The 24723-nt window shown below is 31.3% G+C and overlaps 3 protein-coding genes across 5 annotated transcripts in view; all 3 read right to left on the bottom strand.

Annotated features, from left to right (window-relative positions):
* The window catches only part of LOC130495560 (glutathione S-transferase T3-like), a 2458-nt gene extending 606 nt beyond the window's left edge, over window positions 1-1852 (bottom strand). Inside the window, exon 1 of the mRNA XM_056986973.1 lies at window positions 1849-1852. Within this exon, the coding sequence (XP_056842953.1) occupies window positions 1849-1852 (4 nt within the window). The remainder of the gene's footprint in view (window positions 1-1848) is intronic.
* Window positions 1853-2947: 1095 nt separating this feature from the next.
* LOC130497108 (methylthioalkylmalate synthase 1, chloroplastic-like) lies at window positions 2948-6667 on the bottom strand. The gene is made up of 10 exons (XM_056990090.1): window positions 6090-6667; window positions 5343-5602; window positions 4596-4809; window positions 4426-4506; window positions 4099-4191; window positions 3925-4011; window positions 3723-3823; window positions 3590-3623; window positions 3372-3446; window positions 2948-3247 (listed from the first exon to the last, which is right to left on the bottom strand). Exons 1-10 carry the CDS (start codon window positions 6519-6521, stop codon window positions 3101-3103), a joined length of 1524 nt encoding a protein of 507 aa, XP_056846070.1. The 5' UTR covers window positions 6522-6667; the 3' UTR covers window positions 2948-3100.
* Window positions 6668-10562: 3895 nt separating this feature from the next.
* On the bottom strand, window positions 10563-18734 carry LOC130496384 (transcription factor BIM1-like). 3 transcript variants are annotated; one of them, XM_056988416.1, is made up of 10 exons: window positions 18627-18734; window positions 18265-18493; window positions 18015-18095; window positions 16324-16842; window positions 15938-16052; window positions 15786-15855; window positions 15648-15695; window positions 15298-15569; window positions 11027-11126; window positions 10563-10821 (listed from the first exon to the last, which is right to left on the bottom strand). In XM_056988416.1, exons 2-10 carry the CDS (start codon window positions 18299-18301, stop codon window positions 10681-10683), a joined length of 1383 nt encoding a protein of 460 aa, XP_056844396.1. In that variant the 5' UTR covers window positions 18302-18493; window positions 18627-18734; the 3' UTR covers window positions 10563-10680. The 3 variants fall into 3 exon arrangements, with proteins under 3 accessions (XP_056844396.1, XP_056844397.1, XP_056844398.1); XM_056988417.1 differs by having other exon boundaries at window positions 18265-18488; window positions 18627-18679; XM_056988418.1 differs by lacking the exon at window positions 18015-18095.
* Window positions 18735-24723: the final 5989 nt, after the last annotated feature.

Below are 24723 nucleotides of genomic sequence, written 5' to 3'. Positions count from 1 at the left end.
TGGATAAATTGGTATCAACCTAAAAAATATCTAAATAATATATGTTTAAAAATATCACTAAACATTTTATAAAAATGTCAAAACCAAACTCGTACGGATGTGTAGGACAACTTCTAGTTTTTCTTAAAAGACTTAAAATCATGATTTGTAAAAGTAGCGTAAATTAAGATCTTAAGTTTTTAATTTGTAATAACACCACTGAAAAATAATTTTTTTACACAAGATCCATAAACTAATTGGGCCGGGCCTGATACAAATGGTAACACGTGTATGAGTATATCAAATAAAAACCAAATCAGTCTCATATGGGAAAATGGCCAATTAATTCCCCAAGTATTTAAAATTAACAATTTTATTTCCCAACTATTGGGTACGCAGAATAATTCCTCAACTCCTAATTGACTTAACAAAATTAAACTCATTATTAGTCCACGTTTAATAATTAACAGAGAACGTTAATCAATTGTTTTGCCCTTTTTTTAAGTCATCTTCCCCAAGTCTCTTTCAAATCAAATTGTTTTGCTATCGTTTATCAAATTGTTTTACTCTCTTTTAATCAAATTGAATTTAGGTTTAGAGTTTCTTGTATTTTTTTCCCATCACAGAAACAAACAGGAGAGTAAGAGACGACGGGGAACAGAGAAGGAAGTGAGAGAGAGAGAGCAGAAATGAAGAGAAAGATAGAGATGAAGAGAGACTGCAGGGGAGAGAGAGAGAGAGAGAAGAGAGAAACGAAGAAGATGAAAGAGAAAGAGAGAAGAGAGTGAGAGAGAGGGAGACAGAAACAGAAACGAAGAGGGAGAGAGACTAAGAAAGACTGCAGGAGAGAGAGAGACTGTTGGAATTGAAGAAGTGTTCAATGAGTCACGTAGAAAAAGAATGAAGAAGAAGAAGCTTGGAGCGCAAGAAACGGAGGAAAAAGAAGAAGAGTGTTTTCTTTGTATAAATATGTGTATCCTTCAGATCAATGTAAAAATGTAGCATCAAAGTGTTCTCTCTTCTCTACAATAAGAAAACAAATGTGAGAGTAAAGAGAGACTGAGTGTGCTTGTGTGTTATGATAATATACACAAGTAGAAACAGAGAGAGTGATTGTGAGTACAAAACAGAGACTGAACAAAAATCGTTTACAAGTTCTTCGATGGTTGCTTGATCCTTATGAGGCTTTCGGAATGAAATTTTTTGTTGATTCATCAAGATTCACAAAATAACTCTCTCTAATTGTTTTCTGAATGAAATTTAGGGTTCACGTTGAAAGAGATTTGGGGAAGAAGATGACTTAAAAGAGGGCAAAACAATTGATTAACGTTCTCTGTTAATTATTAAACGTGGACTAATAATGAGTTTAATTTTGTTAAGTCAATTAGAAATTGAGGAATTATTTTGCGTACCTAATAGTTGGGGAATAAAATTGTTAATTTTAAATACTTGGGGAATTAATTGGTCATTTTCCCTCTATACTATTAAAGCAGATGACTGTTTATGAATCTACCCCTGAAATTTCTACAAAATTAGAGAACAGCCCACTTTCTTTCCTTTTTAATGAAAATCGTCTATTAAAAGCCCAACAGTTTCTTGGTACCAAATTTACTTCATGTTCAACGAAAATTCACAGTCCAATAAATTTTACATATTTTTACAACGAAATGGGCTTCAAATTTCGAGTCTGTTTACATAAATTATGTTAACAAATGTTGTCGGTAAACAAAAACGTTATATTTTCCCAAATTGAACCATTGTTAACCCATTAGACTCATTCTGTTTAAAATATATTTAGTGAAAATCATTAAAAATATTGTTTTATTTTATACCGGGTTTTTCATTTAAGAAATAAACAAATTTATAAACCCATTATGCCAAATTTTCTGTAAAATATCTATACTTAAAATCATAAAAAGCCTGTTTTATTTTTTAAGTTGAGACTATACATTTAAGAACTCAACAAATTAATATATGTGATATATTTAAGAATTAAACAAACAACGGATTTGCAGTTGGGTGGGCGTTCGGGTACTCATTCGGGTTTCGATTCAGGTCTGTTCGGGTTTCGAATTTTTGGGTTCAAAGATTTCAGCTCCATTCGGGTATTTCTAAATTCTGGTTCAGATTTGGTTCGGATCTTTACGGGTTCGGACGGGTTCGGATAATTTATTTAAATCATTTAAAAAATTTATATATTTTAAATTTCTCAAAATGTATAAACAAAATAATACATTACATATAAATTTGAATAGCATGTGTCAAAATACCTAAAATTAACATATAAATTAGTTTAGTTTAATTATTTGGATTGAGAATCAATCGATATTTAAAGTATTTTTGGTGTTTTGAGTATGTTATATATTTTGAATGTTTTAATATATATTAAATCTAAAGATAATTAATATGCATAGGTATATAAATCTATTTCAGATATATCTGTGTATCCGAAATACTTTGGTTCGGGTTGGATTCAGTTTCGGTTCTCTAAATACCAAAATTTTGAATCCATTCGGTTCTTTAATCAATTTCGGTCCGGATTCGATATTATTTTTTTGGATCGGATTTGGTTCGGTGCTTTACTTTAGGGTTTTTTGCCGAGTCCTACCTATATGTGCAAACACAATTTTACTAATAACAAATAAATTACATTATAATTTATAAAAATAAAACCATATTAGATAATAAACTATTGAAAGACATACTCACACTAATTAGAATAACAATTTATAAAAATAAAACCATATTAGATAATAAACTATTGAAACACTGAAGCACATCCTCGTCAAATTAGAAATAATATTAAAATTGAAAAAATGATATTCTAATAGGTAAATACCCGCTCTTTTAAAACGCGGGTCAAAACCTAGTTTTTTAATTAAAAACACTCATATTTGAGTTGCTGTTGTCATATCCTGTTCGGTAGATGGGTGACAATTGAAACCTTTTGCACCTCCCGGGCAATTGATTAATGCTTAAGCTTTTTATCTTCATATTGTTTTATTCATTACAAGTTTCAACAATACATGTATATATCAAAAGAAACTTGATATTACAGTGATACACAAACATAAAAGACATGTTCTTTTTCTTTGAAACACTAAAAGACGTGTTCACATATTCATACCGCAGACGCAGAGGAAATAGGAGGAGCCGGTACATAGCCGTTATTGTTGATTTGGTTGTCGTGAGTACCGTTTAATTTCTCTGAGGAGAAGATTTCATCACCACACGTTACTAATGCCTTCAGATCATCATCTGTGATTCTCTGAAATTATTAACATAATTGAAACCAATAATTAAGTGTGAGATCTCATAGCAAATCGTATTTAAAATTCTTATATCAAATGAAGATATATTTATATATATATGTAGAAAATCAAAAGAAAAACCTTTTTCTGCTTGGTTAAATCTCTGAACCGTGAGAAAACCTGGTTCAGTTTCTCATCACTGATTTCATATCCCAACTGAGAGCAGAAGTAAACACCCAAATATATTAATTAACAAATATAAACTGATCTCTTATATGATAGTGTATGATCATTGTATAACCAAAGGTACAAAATATTTTTAAAAAAGGACTAAAGATAATAAATCACAAGAAATTCACCTCTTTCAGACGACCTTTAACCGCATGACGTCCACTACATAGTTCCATAGTTTTTCAAATGAGTTAAAATGGTACTTCCCTTAGTTTAACTTGAGTAAAACCAAAAAAATATTACTTTAAATTGAATAATTACCTAAGCTTTCCAAGAACAATGCCTGAATCTTGAGATTTTACAACTCCAACGTCTTCTGGTGATAAGATCTCATATGTACTCCGATTTTTCAATATCCCATCCTTCAAAATGGGTAAAGAATAATAAACAAATCAATATAAGTAGGTATATAATTGTTTTTTTGTATACATATAAGTAGGTATGTATGTATATAGCCCCGAACCTGGTGAATGCCGCTTTCATGAACAAAACAATTGGCTCCAACTATAGGCTTGTGGGGCTGAACATACAAGCCGGTGTATTCTTGAACCTGCTCATGAATTCCCAACTATTAGTTAATTATTTTAAAGGCTAACTAAGGAAAGAAAACACTAGCTCCTCGACATGTCAAAGTTACCATCTTGCTAGTAGCCATAATTTGGCGTGTGTCTATTCTTGTGTAAACACCACCCATCAGGTATTCTCCTCGACATTTCAAAGCCATTACGACCTATATATACATACCAAAAAATTATTCATGTTGATGATGAATTTAATGATGATAGACCATTACGATCTTGTTGAGTTTCATGACTATTTTCAAAACCAACCTATAATAAGTAGATTAAGAGATGGATTTTTTTGTGTTAAAAAAATGTTCCAAAGAAAATAGATTTATTCTTATCGGTTATATTATCATATGTTTTGTCTCACTTTGAAATGTGTAGTTTCTAGCATATGATACCTCTTCCAGCGGTGCATTTCCACTTCTTTCACCTATTCCATTGATTGTTACGTCCACTTGTCGTGCTCCCGCACATATACCCTATTAATATGTCCATATAGTGTGTAATTGTATATGTATTTTGATTGGTATTTGTAAATAAAATGCAGAGGGAAAATTAGAAAAGGTACGGCGATTGTGTTGGCGGTAGCAACACCAAGGTCATTGTGACAATGAGTGCTGAGGATAACATCATCAATTCCAGGAGTGTTTGCTTTGACGTATCTCAGAAGTTCTCCGTATTCTTGGGGCATGTTGATCCCCACCGTGTCCGGGCAGGCCAGGGTGGTTGCACCCGCTTTGATCGCTTCTTCAAAAACCTTGCATATATAACCCTTCTCCGACCTGTTAATTTTAATCACATATTACTATTTTATAAATATGTATGAGATGGTTAAAAAAAATTATATAAAAGTTTATTACATAGTCAGGCAAAATCTTTAACTTTATCTTGCAACAGCTAATAACGCTTTAAAATTAATTATGCAATGATTGTTTGAAATATTCATGTATTCCAGTAGGGCTGATCCAATATTTTTCTTAAACGTTGATGTCTAGGCCGAGTCTCAATAATTTTCTAAGGGATCAAAAACGATGATTAACCTAACTCCGGTTTTCTAAGTCAGATCTAAGATATGATTTCATTTTGCATGCCAAGCAAACCAACTTATTTCGTGGCAGGATGCAGACACATATGACCGACGAATTTACATCTTGTCACAAGTTCTCTTCTTACCATCAGGCTATCACTTGGTTCAGATAATTTTAGTTTGCTGCATGCAACTAAGATTTTCTTATAAAAACATAGTACTAAAATTTTATGTTCTTTGGAACCTTTGAAAAAGATAATGGAAATGTATAGGTTTTAAGATACGAACCTGCCGCCATCTTCACAACCAAATTCGATGTCTTTGAAGCCTAAACTTTTAGCAAACTTAATACTGCGTACGACCATCTCGAGGACTTCTTCCCTAGTCATTTTCAACTTATATTTCAAGTGAATGTCACTAGTAGAAGTGAATATGAGTATCCTCGGCCTCTTTGCGTACTTCACTGACTCCCAAGCCGCTTTAATATCTCTTTCTTTGCTTCTTGCGATGACGCATATCACTGGGATATAACCTGTTTCCTCATCCACCTAGCAACATACAAGACAATCTTTTAGTGCTGAACATTTGACAATTTCTTCATCTGTGCATGCATGCTTATGAATGACAAGAATAAGGTTTCTGGTTCGTATGCCTATACATCCGTAGGGTGAAATCTAAACCTTTTAAATCCACTCTCATTTGGAGAGAAGACCTCTTCCATCGGAACTTGAACCTATGATCTTTTGACACTTACTAAATAATCTAAGAGTTGTATTGTATCCCTATGTCAATTCCTCATTAGTAGAAACAACAAGGATAACTATGTAGTTTTTTGAACTTTAAGTTAACTATATAGTTTGGCACCAAAACAACTATTGTGCGAGGTTCAGATAGCTTCTCTCTGACTTTCAACGTTATAACTATCTTTAATTTGAACTATGTTATTAAAACCCCTTTTTATTAAATAAAGCGATATAGTTTTCTTTTTATGAAAGAAAAAACGATATAGTTTGCAGAAGGAAATAAAGACACAACCTCATTTCCCACGGTCTTGGCGATGGTTTTGATGGTTTCAAACTCTTCCTCTGAAGACGCAGGGAAACCAACTTCCATGATGTCTACTCGGAGCTTAGCGAGCTGCCAGGCAATCTCTATCTTATGTGGTGGAGTAAGTGCTGCACCGGGAGATTGTTCTCCGTCACGGAGCGTTGTGTCGAATACACGCACGTAGTTCTTGTCGGGGAGCTTGTTCGGAATATACTCTGGCCACCGTTCCACAACGGTTTTGAGGTCAGTACCACTAGTCTCAGCCTTCTTGGACACAGAGGAGCAACATGAGATGAGCAAGGACGACTTGTTGTACGGACGGGTCAGGCGGACAGATCCAAAGGGTAAGAATGATCGGATAACCATGGTGGAACCGGTGGTAGGGATCATTCCGGAAGATGTCAGAAGTGCCGATGCCATAACTATGAAGTACGTACGTAGGAAAGAAAGAAATATTTTGATTGATTTGGAGGATAAAGATAGTGAGCAAATTGTTTTGCAATGAGATGGAGAACATGTACAATAAAATTCTTCTATATTTATAGATGGGTAGAAAATCCTTTTTAATGGATTTCTAATATATGGTTAGTGGGATTTATACAAATGATAAGTGCAGCAACTAGGCTTGTTCAATCCGGACTTTGGAATGGTTTTGGTTCGTTTTTTTCGGTTTGTGAAAATTAGCTACAATATTAAAACAATATTTGTATATCATTTTTAATGAATTGTTCTTTTCAGTTTATTCAATTTATATACTAAACTATATTTATATACTATAATTTTTTTAAAAATAACATTCATTTGTTTTATTACCAGATCTAAACCACTTTCTCTATTTCAATACTGCTTAAAAGTGGGAGTTGAAACCCCTTTCTTGAAAAAAAAATGTAAAAGTTAGAACATGGTATTTTATTAAATCAAATATCGTACTAATTTATTAGTAACGATCACGTGGTATGCATTCCCAAGTAGGTAGCCACATGTGCTAATTTCTGCGAAAAGGCTTTTTAAGAGTAAACCAGACTTTGGGATATTTTTGTAATTTGACCAGTAAATAGGTTTTCTAGTAACTAGCAAGTAAATATTAAAAAACAATATAAAATTATTATTTTTATTATTTTTAATATTATCCGCGAGTTCCATAGGTGACCCGCTTAATTGCGCGAAACGGGTGTGGGTCTTATTTTTCTTACTCGCGGGTCATGCGAATCAAATTTTTGAACCCGGAAAAATAAGTGACCCGCGGGTCGCGGAGCGAGTCGGGGCAGGTTGACCCGCAAACCCAGACCTAAACCACACTCTATTGCTGAGACACCTCCTGTTGTTTGTTATTTCTTACGAAATAACGCAAATATAAGTTGACACGTTTTTTTTTTGTAACTGATAAGTTGACATGTTGCTGCTGTATCTCATGTCAGTATATGTAGAACAAAAAGGTACAATCCTTATCTCTATCCATCATTGGACCAATAAATTATTACTTTTTGTTGTTTTTGCATCACAATCAACTCCTACTACAAGGAGACTACCAGAGGGTTAAATTTAAGAGTACTATGTGAGTATTTGAATTAAATATGAAGGGAAGTTTTTTTAATGAGACTAATATAAAGGGAAGTTAAAAGTATATGTTTTTAATATGAAGGGAAGTTAAAAACTTAATAGTGTGACAAATATAATGGATAACTCGGTTCATAGCCAATATACAAGATGCTTATATTTTGCTTAATTACTTTGGTTGGATCGTGAAGTAGTAGTCTTTTGTATGTGTTGTATCTGTGTATTTTAAATCTCTGTGCATCAGCAAAAGCTCAGCACTCGTTGGTTAGATATGCTTTTTCGGTTTAGAAAATTATTTTTTCCATACAAGTATGCATTTTTATAGGAAAAAAGAAATATGAGTTGAAGCTGCTATAAATACGAGTGTAAGGATTTGTAAGATTATTTATTTCATACAATAATAAAAAATCCTAAACGGGTATTTGCTTCAATTCATTTTGCTCTTTTGCTTTTTTCTAAGTTAATTCGCGTTTGTTCACAGCAATATGTGATGTGAATTGAGTTCAGTCTTGAAATGATCCAATAAAAGACAATGCACTCATACTTAAAAGAACAAACAAAAGCAAATATATATATCATTAAAGAAATAAAATAGATATATATTAGATACATATTGTGTTGAAGTCACTGTGATCATAGACATTGTTGTGAACAACGAGAATCAATTTTGATGAACAAAAAAACACAACGTTTTGAGACAAACACCCCACATTGTTTTATTATTATGTGAATGAATAATTTTGTAACCTTTACACCCATATATATAGGAATTTCAAAAACACCTGATTTCTTTTTTTCTATAAAAATATATATTTATCTACAAAATATAAAATTTTCTAAATTAAAATGATATACCGTACCGCGAAAACATGTGGCCCCCGCATCCCCAATCTCCGAATGCCAACTTTGATAGTAAGTTTATCTTCCTTACGCCTATGATACTCGTATTCGACTCTACGAATACTAACCTTTTACTGGTGTATAGAGATTCAAGACACATTCAGATGCAACAAACATAATCAAGATTTTTGATCTAATAGATGCCTTATGGAAAAAAACATGCTTTCTATAACAATAGAAGGTTCAAATACTATGAGAAGTCGAACCCTCGTAACTGATATAGCTGACCAATGTAGTCGTATGGGAAGAATCCACCAAGTTGGCGTCATGGTCAGTATAAGTGTCTGTTATGGTTCTCGATCTGGAGTAAAGCCACTGAGTTTGCATTGGCTTTGTCATGACCCGTCTTACGTGCATGGCCAATGTGATTGTTTAGGAGTTCAATTTTATTGTTTATTGCACAAAAGCAAATTTAAATTTCTCTTTCCTTAAGCCTTCTTCCGAATGACTCAGAACACTAAGATATACACAAAACTCCCGTAAGAAATGCAAGTTACAAAAAAAATTGCAAAAGACATAACGAGCAAATAGCAAAAGGAAGAAGTTTTCTAAGATTGACAATAACATATATCCAAAAGATATCTTCTCTAGATTCATATGACCACCACTGTTCATGTTAAATTATTGTTTGAAAACAAAACAAATTTAGAAAAACAAAGAGCACGTGGAAATTTGAAACTCCAATTGGGCAGGTAGGTGAAACTTGAATCTTTGTACCTCCAGGTAGGTGACTAATTGTGCTTAATATTTCCTTGTGCATAATTCTGTTCTCCTTTCACAACCATTGTTTTCTAAAATGTTACTTTGATTAAAATGAAAAGTTTTTTTAAAAGTCTGATTAGAATGAAAAGTTATTTGATTAGAATGCATTACATCGATGAGAAACATTCAAAAATTATATAGACGATTAACACCTGGCAATTATACCCCCATATGAGAATACACGTCTGAATGAGATCAATGTCATTTTCTGGGGTTTAGAGATTTGAACCCCAAATTTTTTTGATGTAGAAACATTAATGAATCCTTAATTAAACCACTTGAATAAGGGGGTTTTCAAAAATGAAACGTTTTTAACTTGCACATAAAGATGTTTGTTGAAAAGTTACAAGAAAAAGTTGTTGGATACATAATTAAATATCACCTTGAACAAACAAATGGAACTTGATAATATAGTGCTATCAAAACAGAGAAGAAATATACAGAACGTTACTCCTCTCAGACAAATGGAACTTGATAATACAGTCTCTCTCCAGTGTCCTCTTCTCCGGTTATTTTCAAAGCTATTTTAGAGTTTCTCCTCTCAGACATGAGAGAGAAAGGTGGTGTTGAGGCTCACCACTGAGGATCTCTGTTCCTTAGCTCATCTAACAACTGCAATGGCGTGCTACGGTGAATGCTTGTGTCTCTCCTTTTCGCTTGTTGATGCTGTTGCCTAGGGTTTTGAGGACAGCCCGCTGTGATGGTGTTGCGCTCCGAAAGGTGGAGCTCTCGCCTTCCTTTGTTCCGCCGTTGGTGTGGAGTCTTAATTATACTCCCTTTGTCTGTTTACTTTCCTGTTTGCATTCCTCCGAAGGAAGCTTCAGCGTTTACCCTTGATATCTTCGTTGTAAGGGAAACTTAATGTTGTCTTTTGTCCTTGTTTCGTATTAACTTCAATATTTGACTCTAACAGGTCAGCTTTGAAATTAATTTTAGTTTCTTAGGGATATTTAAAAAACTTTTTTGCAGTCCTTATATAAGAGAATGGTTTCATAGCAGATTCTGGTTCAATCATCTTGTAACCAAAACTTCATTCTAGTAATGCCATTTACATTCTTAGCATGACTTTTAAAGAGTTGAGTTTAATGTGAATCCCCGTTAAGGTTGTGACCTAATTGTAGTGAATAGTGACAGATTGATAAATGATAATTGGAAATGTTATTTGGCACTAAATTAGGAAACCAGTATAAAGTTATCTTCCAGAAATGGTTCCGCGATAAATGAAAAGAATTTTAAACATCATTAATTTGGATATGAAACAAATTATATAATATATGAATCAAATCAAATATAACCATTTTGCGTGATCCATCTTCAGGCCAATGTTACAAAATGGATGAAAAGAAGAATTGTCCTAGTGTTACTCTGTTTCTCCATTATATATTGATGTGGTCTTTTTGAGTTTCTTTTGTTTCCGCGTCTGCTTGATGTTACTGTTTTCGTTGTGGTTTTCATCTCCACTTGGAGATCGAGTCCAAACCTTTCGATGAACTTCTTCATCCTGAGTAAAAGAGAAAAAATTATAAGAATATCAAAATTCATCTATATCATCATATCTTTGGTTTTGCTTTTGAAACATTTATTTTAATTAAGAAAATTAAAATAGTAATAAAATAATTGATAAATATTGGTATACCATATTCCAACTATAGAAACTTCTTCTCAACAATTATAGAAACTAAAAATTAGAAGGAATGGGAGCATACCTCTTGAGGTTGTCTAGAGAGCTTGATTTGCACAGAGATCCTTGATCTGGACAAGTCCACTCCTGATGTTTGGAGTGTTTCTGACAATGTTTTTAACAACCTATATTCCAAGTATTAATTAGATCTTGATTCGAATATCCGTGCGAGTTATATTATAATATTTTAGTTTATATATCAAAAATTATCACTAAAGTTTTTTGATATACATTGATTTGAATAAGATTATTTTATTTGAAACAGAAATGGATACTTCTTTCTAAAAAAATCTTTTAAAGATCTTTATAAAATATATTTTTGAAAATTAATCAATTTAAATTGTTATAATCATTTATTTTCGTTCAAAAATCAAAAATAAATTTTATTTGAAATTGTAATTATATTTTATGACAATCTATATTATTAAAATAAAAATACATGTATAAAATAACCCTAAGACTTACTACTTATTTACAAGTCTCCGCCATTGAAGTATTTAATAACCCTACATTTAAGCAATTCACGTATTTTCCTATTTTATCAAATCATTTCCTAAAACCAAGCTTAGCTAAATTTTTATGTTCAACATATTTCCTAAAATGATTTAGCTAAAGTTTAAAAAAATTCAAGTTTAAAAACTATTTTTAATGATATTATGTACTATTTCCCAAGTATAAAAAAATCTCCACACATTTAGCTTGTATTGCCTAATTAAATATTACAAAATATATGTTTAAGCATTACTTTTATCATTATTTATTTTCAACAATAAAATCTGTCTATGCTATGGTTTAAATATTTTTGAATTGCTTGTAGAATAATATTGGTTTTTTTATAACCGAATGTTTATTTTTAATCTTTCTAAATCTTGCCTATATATATTTAAAAAAATTATAAAATATATTTTAACCATTTCAGTTACTATTAATTATTTTCAACAAATAAATCGATCTATATTAAGACTTAAATATCATTGAATTACTTGTAGAATAATATTTAATGTTTATAATTTAATATTCCTTCTGATATATATAAATCTCGCCGTATGACCTATATCTAACCAAAATATTTTAAATATTATTACATTTTGGAAACGGTTTCGTGTTAAAAGAAATATTACTCATTCATATCAATGATTCAATATTTTTTAAAGGTTTAGTATGTCATAAGGGACAATATCTTTTATAACATGTGAACTATTTAAATATTGTGTTTATAACCATTTTAATATGATAAATATTTAAAATATTAACCAATAAACATTTAAATAATATTTATGTATATAAAAGTGAAAATAAATATCCGCACGGACGTGCAGGTCAAGTTCCAATTAAATTTTTAATTAAATAATTTTTGGAAGTAAATTTTAAAATGATCTTGAAATTTTTTTTTAGAATTTTCTTAAACAATATTTATTTATATTTAAATAAAAGATAAAGATATTAAAAGATATAATGATTAAGTTATGTAAAATTTTATAATTTTTCTAGAGGATTGTCCATTTAAAATATCACACACTAAAGAAAATTATGAATTCTATTTTAATAGTATACTAGATTTTGACCCGCGGTTTGAAACCACGGGATAATTTTTCGAAATATTCTAAATTTATTTAGTTAATATTTGATAAATATATTGCATGTGTTTGAATAACCCGTAAAACTATGTTCGTAAAAATATCAATAATAACATGTTTCATCGTATACTAAATATTAATAGTATCAAACTATTACTATTTTTATCACACATATATATATATATGTATATCTAATTTTAATACTCTAAATATATGAATTATATTTTTATATATTTAGTGAGGGTTTTGAAGAAATTGTTTTTTTTTGCATTTGGATTAATATATAGCTGTATATATACAAATTAATAGATATATATCATTATTTATCACATTAATAATTAAAATATAATTATTTTATTATTAAATTTCGTATTAATTAAATTATATTCGTTAGTTTAAAAATAATAAATTAGTTAGTTAGATCCTTAGTTTTAGGCATGATGTATATTTAATATTAATTAAGTTAAATATAACTAATTCAAAATTACAAATAATTAATTTTCAAAAATAAAAATATCAAATGATCATGTGGATTATAAATATATTAACAAATTAGTTGATGTGATTTAACATTATTTTATTTTGTTATAATTTATTACAATTTATATATTACTTTGGTTTATTTTGAATAGATTTTATCTTTAGTATTCACATTATACATTTAAATACACATATATTTTAAGTCTTGATATGTTTTTATTTTATATCATAACTCTTAACTTGTTTAAAATTGTTTTAAAAAACTTTTTTTTAAAATATATTCTGTATGTGGAATGATAATAAAAACAAAACACAAAGTTAAGTATTTTTTCAAATGTTTTTAAAAACAAAAAATATTTCTTATATAAATATTTAATCAAACCGATTTTCTTTTGCACGTATGTAGGAATCGGTTGCATATCAAATAATATCTCATTATTAATAGATATTTGTTAGATTAAAAAATATTATGTGATAATAATTAATGTATTTATTTTAGTTGGACTGTTATAAATTTTTTTGTAGTCCAAAACATAGTCGATAAATATTGCTCATGTTTTAATAGTATTGATTTTACAATGTTGTAAATATATATAGTGTGTTATAGAACTGAACGCACGTTTTCGACCTATGAGTTCACGATATAATTTTATGTGCATGTTAACATTATAAAACTATGTTTTATATCGTTAGTTAAATTATAGAGGATGAGTAACAAATTATTAAGTGGTCTTTAGTTTTTTTTTTTTTTTGCCAAGTGGTCTTTAGTTATGCATAACAAACAGAATATTCATTTTTCATTTAAAACATTAATAACTATTGATATTAAATAGTAGTGGCAGTCCTGTAAATATTTTTAAAGATTACGAGTATCTTAAAAATCAGTCTTCTGTTTTAATTGTATTGACTAGATTTTGATCCGCGCTTTCAAAGCGCGGGTTTATTTTCCTTTATTTTTTTAAATTGACAAATATTTATTAAACGTCATATTTTCATATATTTGTTTTTTTATAAAAGACTTAAACTTGTTATCTTTCTTTATCGTGTTTCATTTTAAATGAGTATAGGCCTGAGTACAATATCCGGATCCGAAGAACCAACCCAAAACCGACCCGAAAATCAGGGTTCCGAACCGATCAGACCCGGGATAAATATCCGAATGAATTCTAAATTGTTATATCCGAAGAACCGATCCTGAACCCGAGCCGAACCGAGAACTGAATGAGTACCCAAAGATATCCGAAATGTGAATATATATCTAAAAATATATGTTATAATTATATTTATAATTATTTTAATATTTTAAATTAATATTATAAGTTAACTATAATAGTTATTTTCGGTACTTTTGAGTATTTTTGGATAAAATATGATAGGTTGGATAAAAGTTTACCCAAAAAACTATATAGAATTGATATTTTTGGTTACTTTTGGTTACTTTTGAGTAATTTGGATACAAAAATTTGAACTGAATCGGATACTTTGGTTACTTTGAGTACAAATAACCGAACCCGTTTTAGATACTTTGGTTATTTGGTTATTTTCAAGTTCTTATGCATGAGAACCGAAACCACCCGGATCCGGAAAGACCCGACTCGAATCCGATCCGAAATTTTATAATACCCGAACGGGGTTTAATTTCAAAACCCAAAAAACCGGATACCCGAAAGAACCGACCCGTACCCGAATGAGTACACGAACGTCCAGGTCTAATGAGTATTTATGTTTAGAAAATTAAACTTTATTTTTAATGAATTAAGTTGGTATAACTCTGATAGGTTAATTTTATTATGTGGTTAATTTTTTAAATAAAAAAATTATAAACTTTTAGTAAAGATTTATACTTTCAATGAAAAATTCAATTTTTTTTTATGAATGCTTAAATTATATTAAAAAGGAAAAATATAATAATTAAGTGATTAATTTTTGTTCACTATACAAAATATTAAGAATGGTTGAAAATAAATTATTTGAATGTGGAGAAAAAAATAAGAATTGGATCTGATTTCTTAATCGGCCCAAATGGCCCAAGAGAAATTTGATGTGGATAGTGGGCTCGATCAAAAAAATGATCCAATATAGATGTGTTATTAATATTACTTGATTGTCCTTAATGAAATATGCAATGTTAGTTAAAGAAAGGACATGTTTAGGTAAAAAGCACAATAGAATCTTGATTTAATAGTATAGATATTCTCTTTAGTCTTGTAACTGCGATTAGGGTTGAAATAAAACTCACCCTTGAGAATAAACACTTGATATACTGATAGTACCCTTATGAATAGAAAGCTCCTCTACCTCCTTCTCTTCTCTCAGATTTTCACAGTCCATTGCAGCAACATCTGGTGATGAAATTGGACAAAGCTGTGGCGATTCTGGAGAGAAGAAACTGTTCCTTTGACCCAACACAGGAAAGGAATTGGTCGTATCCGTTGCCCTTTTTAGACACTGTTGATGCTCCATGTCGACCGCTTGAGCCTCTGCGAGGACTGGAACAGCTCCCTCCGGTGGCTGTTGATGGTTTCTCTTTCAGATTAGTATTAAAAAGTTTATAGATAAATTAGAAGAAAGCTTCAAGCTAAGAGTTACCTCGTGTTTGTCTACTTTCTCTTGTAAGAAGTGAATGTACTCGATAACCTGTATATGTATAAAGTAAATTTAAGATCCAAAGAACACATTCACTAATACTTATAATGCAAGAAACATTTTTGAAGACATTATTGATACCTCCAGTAAGAATGATGCCTTGTCCCGCTTTTGGTCGCTGTTAGGGATCAATTGTCTCAACGTCTGAAACCTGTTTCATATGTAACAAAGATAAATTCCCACTCTCTTTGCAATCTACAAACTAAAAGTACATATCGTATATATAAACTCACCTATCATTGATCTTGCTCCTCCTCCGTTGCTCTGTTGCAGAATGTTTTGACCTAGGTGTGTTCGGCATTTGTTTGTTACAGTGACCTTTCCCATCTACTCTGACTCTCAAATCCACTGTAAAAAAATAAAAATGTGACAACATCTTGTCAATTATATCGTTTAAGAAATTTAATTTAATCAATGTTCAATAAATCTTTAGGGGGTAATTATACATTTTATAATAGATTAGTGTCGGACGCATAGGCACTCCGCCTAAACTAATTTATTTAAAAATTTTGTAAATTTCTTTTTGTTTATATCATATAATTTTTGCTCTTAATTAGGCACTGCTTAACCCGATTTTTAGAATGTTTAATCTAGTAAAGATTCATAGTGAATGACAAACCTCTCTGGCACTGGCTGGTGGATGTGTTGTTCCCTTTATTTGTAACAAACTCTTCATCGTCATCATCCAAATCATCCTCCTGCGAACTTCCTTTGGCAGACTTTATCATGTCCATGAAGCTTTGGCTCTGCTGCCTCTTCCTTGTATGCCCTTTCTTCTCTACAGATTCATTCCACAGAGTGAATCCATTGTTTGCAGCGTAAGAGCTGCAATTAGAAACCGAATTATCCTCCACTGCATTCCTCTCGTTACAGCTAGCTTGGGACACCTTGAACATCTGAGAGACCTTTGGTTTAGGAACTCGCTGAAGATGGTTATGATACAAGTAAGGCATATGACTGATCGTGTAAGTCCCTATGCCACCGGGAAGCACGTGCTGGTTATGAACATACGGCGACTTTAGCTGCGACGATGTCTCTGCAGTGTCCACACTGCCTCTGGTCCCTTCCTCCTTTGCACTAGCTCTTGTTCCAACACGTTCTAACGGTTGTAGAAAATCATGAGTTTTCGGATATCCACCTGCTTATTATATATACATCATCGAAGGTTAGGACGAACGTTGTCATAAAAGTATATCTTTTAAATGAAACAGAAAACATGATTAGTATGAAATAACTGAAAATAATACGTAAATGCTAAATACATACGGAAGCTCTTATGTTTTCTTTTTTTGGTGGCGTTTTACTTGTACAACTAACACACATACGACAACATTGTAGATGCAGACATAAACGATCTTTTTTTTTAGATGCAGACATAAACAATCTAATTGTGCTTTGAACAAAAAAAAAACAATCTAATTGTGCATACATGTGCTGCATGAGATTAAAACACATGAGATTTATCTACATATATAAAGCTCATGTCGTCGTATTGTACTTGCATGTCCGTACATTAGTCTCATTAAGAACAGACGCTGACAAACTTCTTTAATAGATTTTAGTTGTTTATATGCTTAATTCTTTAATCAATAAGATTAAAATTGGATCCGCAATTAGTAAAAAGGTCCAAACTAATCACATGGCATACACCCCACCTTTGATAACTAACATTTCAGACACAATTACTTCAGATCTGGTCTCTAATTTATACTCCCTCCATTTTATAAAGAATGTCATTTAGACACATCTCATATAAATTAAAAAATGTCAAAATATACTAATACTCCTTATTTATTATACAATTAACCAAAAAATAATTTAACTAAATATTTATTGGTTATTTAAAAGGATAAGAAATATATTTAATATAAAAATTTGCATTGGAAATGTAGAATTAAATTTATTTTAAAAAAAACTAAAATGATATTTTTATGAAACAAAGGAGTATGTATCACGTGACTCAGCATTATCTAGATGTTTTTTCAGAGCTATATTTTTACATGAAAATGGTGCTTATGTAGTTATATGTACTTTTTAACAGACCATAATAATGTGTTTTTCAGACCAGATCTTCCGACACTAAACAAAAAATATAAACAAAATCAAACAAAAGTGGTTTTCAGATCTCATGTAACAAAATTGGATCTGACGGGTCATCGTCATCATCAACGTAGAGATATTTATGACGACTGATATAAAAATGGACACTTCTTTTCTATTTTAATTTCATATGTTTAATAATTAGTAGTATTTCCATTACATCTTTATTATTTACCTCTAGTAAGAAATTCAAAATTAGTAATAAAATACCTTGAGATGAAGGCATTGGATCTGGATGGACGTGTAAATTACTGCAGGATGATAAAAAATCATGCATTGGTTTTTTTCTCCCTGCAGAGAGAAGTCTTCTTAATAATCAAAAATTAAAATGAAAAAGACAATTCTCTTTTATTATTATTATTATATTTTTCTTGTGTAACTTGTGAAATAAAAACAAGAGAATCCAGAACGTAAAAGAAAAGAAGAAGAATCTGAAACATGTAGCGCCTGTAATTATTACCTTGTGCTTCGATGACACGAGACTGTGGAAGCTCCATCAACCACAGCTTTTAACTTATAATGTTAGATTATAGGTGGTGGTCGAAATTCGAGAGATACTCCCTTAGATCTGTGACTTATAGCTGCAGATTTAAGATAGGACTATGCTGAAAATTTGAGCTTGAAACTATCTGAATTATGAGAGAAAATCTATCAAACTCTCAGATTGCAACGATCGATTTGCCTCTAAACTGCAAAAAAAACAATCATAAGTAAAACATAATTCAGAAAAAAATATGAATTTCTAACCAAGAGAATGTTAGTAAAAGACTAAGTGAAACCATGAAGTAATTAAGAGATTCAGATACGTAAGAATGTTAGTACCTTGTAGATGATCGATGAATACCATGCACAATTGTCACCTCGGAGATGAGGGACAGAGCTTTGTTTAGGAGATGAGGAGTTAGAGTTCTTTTATACAATCGTTATTACACAGTTTAAGAAGGCTAACGGTGTTATGTTACGTAAGCTAACGGCGTCATGGGAGGTTTTGTCTACTTGCGTCGTCGAAAGGGGTTTATCCATTTAGCGGCGCTAAAAGAAAAAAGAAAGTAACGCAAAATACTCACACACTATTTTTTATTTTCTTTAAGACGAAGTTCAATTTAATATCTGGATTAATTAGAATCCCAACTTTTCTGTTATTTGATGTTTCTACACTGATTTATTTGAACAAAATTTAGCTTCATCCATCAATACGATTTAGTTATTTGAGATTTGATATATCTTTAAAAAAGCCTAAATAATAAAGATTTAAAGAAACAAAACTATATTTTAGATAAAAGGAAATAGTAGTAATTATAAAAATATCAAAATAGTACTCTCTCCGTTCCTAAAAATAGGATTTTCTGGATTTTATTTTTGTTCTATAAAAAGTGATTTTCTATATTTTTAAGATACTTTTGTAAATTTTGAAGATCATTAATTGTGAATATTTGAACTGATTAAATTTTATTGATAGATAGTTATTGGGAATTGTATAAAAAGATAAAATAGTAAACTAAACTGCAAATATTTATTATAGTCTTAATAAACGTGAAAATTCTAGAAAAATCTTATTTTTAAAAATATCAGAAAAAGACTTTTTTAATATTGATATATAGTTCAGGCTCACAAGAACGAATAAAACTTGACTTTGTTTTATTATTTGATATATAGTTCAGGCTAACAAGAACGAATAAAAAACAAAGTCTAGTTTAGACTTGTCAAAAAAAATATTCACCATTTTTCCCCAAAAAAATATTTACCAGTCCAAAGACTCCAAACTAGACTTTGTTTTATTATTTCACATGTTTTATTTATATTTATTTTTGGTGATCCCGATTTAGATCTTTTAATGTTATTGCTCAGTAAGTAAAATATAAATATATTTGAATTGTTGGCAGCAGTGGTCAGTGGATGACCTCCGTGTCCTTCCAAGCCTGTAAAAGTACATTCTCACATTATCTTTTAGTCTGTACTCTGCACTCTCAGACTCTTTTAAATTATGGATAAAATCTAAAGTACCATTCTAAATTTCTAATAATAATTGGGAGGTCACATATATACTTGAATGGGTTAATAGATAAGTAATACCATACTTCTTCTTTTATGAGAAAAAATAATATTATACTTTCCCTTGAATAAATGGATAGGTATACAGTATACATTTAAGTAGGAAAACTGGTATTTTGATAACAAAAAATAATCGGAGAGAGAGAGCGAAAAAATCATGGTGACCACGCGCCGTCTTTATCTAAGTTACACTTCGGATCCAAATTTGGATCTTTTAGAGATCCATAGAACACTTTTTGCTATCCAACCACACACTCATGATTATTTTTTCTTTTTGAAAACAAGCAACAAAGAAAGAAAAGAAATCAAGCTATTTTATCAACCACTTGCGTGACCAATGAAACAGTATATACCTTTTTAGTTAAAATAGTGACTAATTTAGCTAGTGTGAAAAAAAATCAATTAAACTGGTGACGAGTTTAGCTAGCGAAATGATAATCATATGCATAGACTTATTTTTCAATAATTTAATAAACATAACAATATATTCGCATACTTTGTGTAATGCGTATGCACATCTTTTATATATTTATATTTATATTATTGTTTAAACGCGTTGTGGCAAAGGTTGCCACAATCATGATTGTAACGAGATAGCCATACGATCTTACATTAGCTATAGTTTTAAAACACAAATAAACACGGTCCGGCGGTGGCATATATAATATACTTTCTCTCCTTCTTAATACGTCTAAATACATTTATGTTGTTTCACATAATAATATATTAGATAGACTACTAAAATAATCTGAAAAGGGAGAAAATATAAGAGCTAAATTTATGTGCATTGAGTACTTTTGGTTAGAAGTCCAGATGGATCACATGTTGATAACTTTGGAGAAATCATATGGGGAAAACTAGGTATATAATATGAAAATACACGACAATTATAAACTCTCATATACATATGAGATGTAACAGTATATGTATGTGGTTCTTTCTTTTCTCTTTTTATGCATAAGTAAATAGACTTAATAAATAAAGAAGGGGTATGGCTTTATAATATAATTCAATAAATAATAAGTGTTGGGTCACAAGAAGAATAGTATATAGAATATATAGGGAAATAGGAAAAGAACACTCTCACATGCTCTCCACTTTGTCTCGTGAGTTGTTAGGTTATCTCTAAACACGCTTTCTCCATCCCTAACCTATATTAGGCCCAAATTTTTATTTAGCAAATACTGACTAAAATGTATTAAATAACCACTAGCTCAATGTGCAGATTCTCTAGAATGAACTCTTTTTTTTTTGCTAAATTGTAAATATCATAAATGAATAAAGATGTTACAAAGAAAATCTAGAAAGTGTTTCTATCTTGGCAAAAAACAAAATAAAAAACAAAAAAAAACACAAATTTCAGCTACAAGCGTAAGAACCTATCTAAGCCACATTGCCATCAAAGGTTCGAATCGCTTTTTCTTTCTCCTAGCAGAGATGATGTTTCTAATCTCCCTATCGATGTTACTGAACACAGACGCCGAAGGGATGGTTGTTTGGTTGTGGATGAGATTATTCCTCTGCTTCCAAATATGATAGATCATCGATTGCGCTACCAGTTTACGCAGAAGGGTTAATCTCGCAGACGTTGCAGCCCTGATCCAGGAAAGGAGCTCAGACCAGTTCGTGATGTTTGTTGCAGGAGATAGGCATCTTATGAGCTCCTCTCGCCAAACTTCACGACTGTAATCACAGGAAAGCAATAGATGATCCCTGGTTTCGTCACATTGAGAACAGAACGGGCAAAGCGGGGAGATAGGTAAGCCCCAAGCTGCTAATCTCACTCTCGTTGGCAATCTGTCATAATTTGCAATCCACATCGTGAAGCTCAGCTTTGGTACCGCTCCTTTGAACCAAATGTCTTGCGCCCAATCTTTTATGTCTTGTCGTGGTCTAAGAACCTCCCATGTTGTTGATGACCTGAAAACACGTAAAGAAGAATCACCAGCAACCCAATCATAAGAGTCCTCAATATCAGTGGATAGAGGAAGACTTAGCGTAGTGAGATAGGCATGTAAATCAAGTTCAGATTGTGATCTCGGGTGTGGCAGTGTCCAGTTAGCGCCTGTGATAGCATCATTAACCACTGCTTCCTGATTGAGACGAAGGGCTCGAGGACCAGCTGGACCAATGTACGTTATTAGCTGCCCTAGAGGAGTCCAAGGATCAAACCAGAAGCTGATGTTGTGGCCATTACCCAGAATCGGTTTGCAGAATTGGAGGGCGAGTGGCCTTAGCTCCAGCAACTTACGCCAGGCCCAAGAGTCATCCGGTGAAGCTCTGATGGACCAAAAAGATTGACCATTCAAGTGGGTGTTGCTATGCCAATCCACCCATAGAGAGGGGGTTTTAGATAAAATCAACCAAATAAACTTTAGGCACAGCACCAGGTTCCAAGTAGTAAAGCTTCTCAAGCCGAGACCACCCTCCTTTTTAGGGAGGCACACTGTGCTCCAGGCCACCTTTGCTATGTTTCTCTTATCAACATCCCCAGACCATAGGAATTTGGAACAGAGAGACTCGATAGCAGAGATACAGCCATTTCTCTAGAATGAACTTTAAAAAAAAAAACTTAACACAAAGTTTATTAATATTGTTTAGTATGTTTGTTATGGGCCTAATGGCTATGACTGTTGTTCGCCGTGTCCGGTTAGTGTCAGATCAATATGTAGTGATATCCTTAACAGTTTATGTCCATTATGTTTTAGGCTAAGAATGATAATACACTTATGCAGACCACACTTTCATGGCAAATAAAAAGAATAAAAGATGACCGCATCAATACACGTGACTGAGGGGGATTAGGTGCGACGTTGGTTTCGTGGTAGAGATGGGGCCACGTGAGCCGGTGGGTCGATTCACGTGCCAGAAACTATTACAACATCAAGAGTCGGCGGAAGTGAGAATAATCGCAAGGGCACTTTGATTATAAGCATCACTCTTAGGTCCGTTTCAAGATAGACACAAACTAATAAGTTCCAAGTTATGTTTTGTGCGTATGCTAGTGTCAAACGTAACGGCCAATGCAGCCTCTTTTTTCAATATGAGATATCCGTTAAAGTTCATGTTGCCTGAGGCAGCTAATAAGAATAGCTCGAGATCGACGAACGAGCAAGGATATTAGTGCCAACGTGAAATAAACTGGCCAATCCTGGGTATCTTTGGTCACAATCCGTCTGAAACACGATGTTCTTTTTCATTACAGAATGCTAGGCATCGTATTGCCCAAATTCGAGCTAGAAATTATGAATGTACAGGCGATGAAAATCTTGTAGATTCTCTAAGAGCCATCAACATAAGATTCAAGCTTTTAGTTCTGAAAAATAATATTACACATCAAAAAGTTAAAGTTAGACCCAAATACTATTTTAAATAACAAACTACTTAAGCAATAATGTTGATATTAATTGGTACAAGACGGCAATCCATCTTAATCCATCTATTTCTAAATACTGGTCTTTGTAAATAATGATCACAATTAACAGAACTACTAGATCTCGACCCGCACAACCGTGCGGATTTTATTTTCTATAATAAATAATTTTAGTTTACAAAACAAAATTTATCAGTAAATTAGTATAGGATAGAATATTTGTTTTTCATTTTATAAACGATAACTTAATATATTAGTGTAAAATAATATTCAAAACTAATCACAAAATTAGTTAAATATTTACAAATAATTTTTGAAAATTAAGTTATGTTAAAATCTTTTTAACAGATTTTTTGAATTTTTATTATATATGTGATTTAAATATAAGTTTGATTCAATATATTATTACTCTTATTTATGAAATCCCTAAAATAGTGGGAAGTTATTGGTTTTAATTAATTAAGCTTTTTATTGTTAGCCTAAAATAAAATGTATAATTGAATAAATAATATATCTATTAAAGTTATAATTTTTTAAGGAGGGTCCAAACTAAAAAATCACATATAAAATAAGTCATGACTTCTCTTTTTAATATAATAGATAGATATACTTTTCTTTTACATTTTGGATAAATTAATAAATCTAACTGTCAAGGCTTTAAATGGGTTTAGCTTTCCTTAACGTAGCTGCCCTATAAAATCCTAAATTGTACTTAGCTTACTTTTTATTATTATTAATTAGTTCTAGATAAACTAATCGAAGATTCCATCACATCCCAGCAGGTTCATGTACACACAAACAGTTGATCTAAATTATCGGAATATTAATATATTTTAAACAAGGTGAAATATTACTAGGATCTTTAACAAATCATCCCCTCCAATTTCGGAATATAATAAAAATAAGATCTAAAACTGAAAATAATTGGAGATGCAAGAAAGTCGATGATATTTTAAAGAACCAAAGTCAATCTCATATAAGGTTTTGATTTTATAAAAGACAATAGAATAGTGGTACTAAGCTAATACATATGTCTAACATTGTAAAAAAAGTCCATTCGGTGTTTTCATAATTTTAAAATATAAGTCATAAATCTAATTAACTAAAGTATTATGCTTTTCCAGATTATAATGTATTGCAAATTTATAAATTGGTTATAGTTAAAAAAACTATATACAAAATAGTGTACTTCACTGAGATGGGAGCATCGCATATGTGCTATCTGTCTTCTTTCTCTTTTTTTTTCTACTTTTTTTGTGAAGGCAATTAGTTGTCGTAATCATTATCTGTTTTATCTTCTTCCTTACTCGTACAATTTAAGTAGTTTAAACTTTAATGGTCGACATGGTGTAAGCAAATTTCCTTACAACATGGACATTCTTTTCCTCACAAATCATCTTAGGGATCAGTTAACAAATAAATCATCTATTTTCTATTTTATTCTTCTTGCGTGTCTTGTGATGAGATATCATTTAGTGACTGATACGTCTCCAA

Source organism: Raphanus sativus, chromosome 6 (genome assembly GCF_000801105.2).
Source record: "Raphanus sativus cultivar WK10039 chromosome 6, ASM80110v3, whole genome shotgun sequence".
In the NCBI taxonomy this organism is placed as follows: domain Eukaryota; kingdom Viridiplantae; phylum Streptophyta; class Magnoliopsida; order Brassicales; family Brassicaceae; genus Raphanus; species Raphanus sativus.
The sequence above is the reverse complement of the archived record's forward strand: the minus strand, read 5'-3'. Positions and strand labels throughout refer to the sequence as shown.

Coding starts and splice junctions, on each gene's coding strand:
- LOC130497108 (XM_056990090.1), bottom strand. CDS start 6,521: ATGGCATCGGCACTTCTGACATCTTCCGGAATGATCCCTACCACCGGT. Junction 4,192..4,425: donor GAAATGCACCGCTGGAAGAG/GTATCATATGCT, acceptor ATGTATATATAG/GTCGTAATGGCTTTGAAATG. Junction 3,824..3,924: donor ATGAAAGCGGCATTCACCAG/GTTCGGGGCTAT, acceptor CCCATTTTGAAG/GATGGGATATTGAAAAATCG.
- LOC130496384 (XM_056988416.1), bottom strand. CDS start 18,301: ATGGAGCTTCCACAGTCTCGTGTCATCGAAGCACAAG. Junction 16,843..18,014: donor TCCAATGCCTTCATCTCAAG/GTATTTTATTAC, acceptor TATAATAAGCAG/GTGGATATCCGAAAACTCAT. Junction 11,127..15,297: donor TCAAGTGTTTATTCTCAAGG/GTGAGTTTTATT, acceptor CTTGGAATATAG/GTTGTTAAAAACATTGTCAG.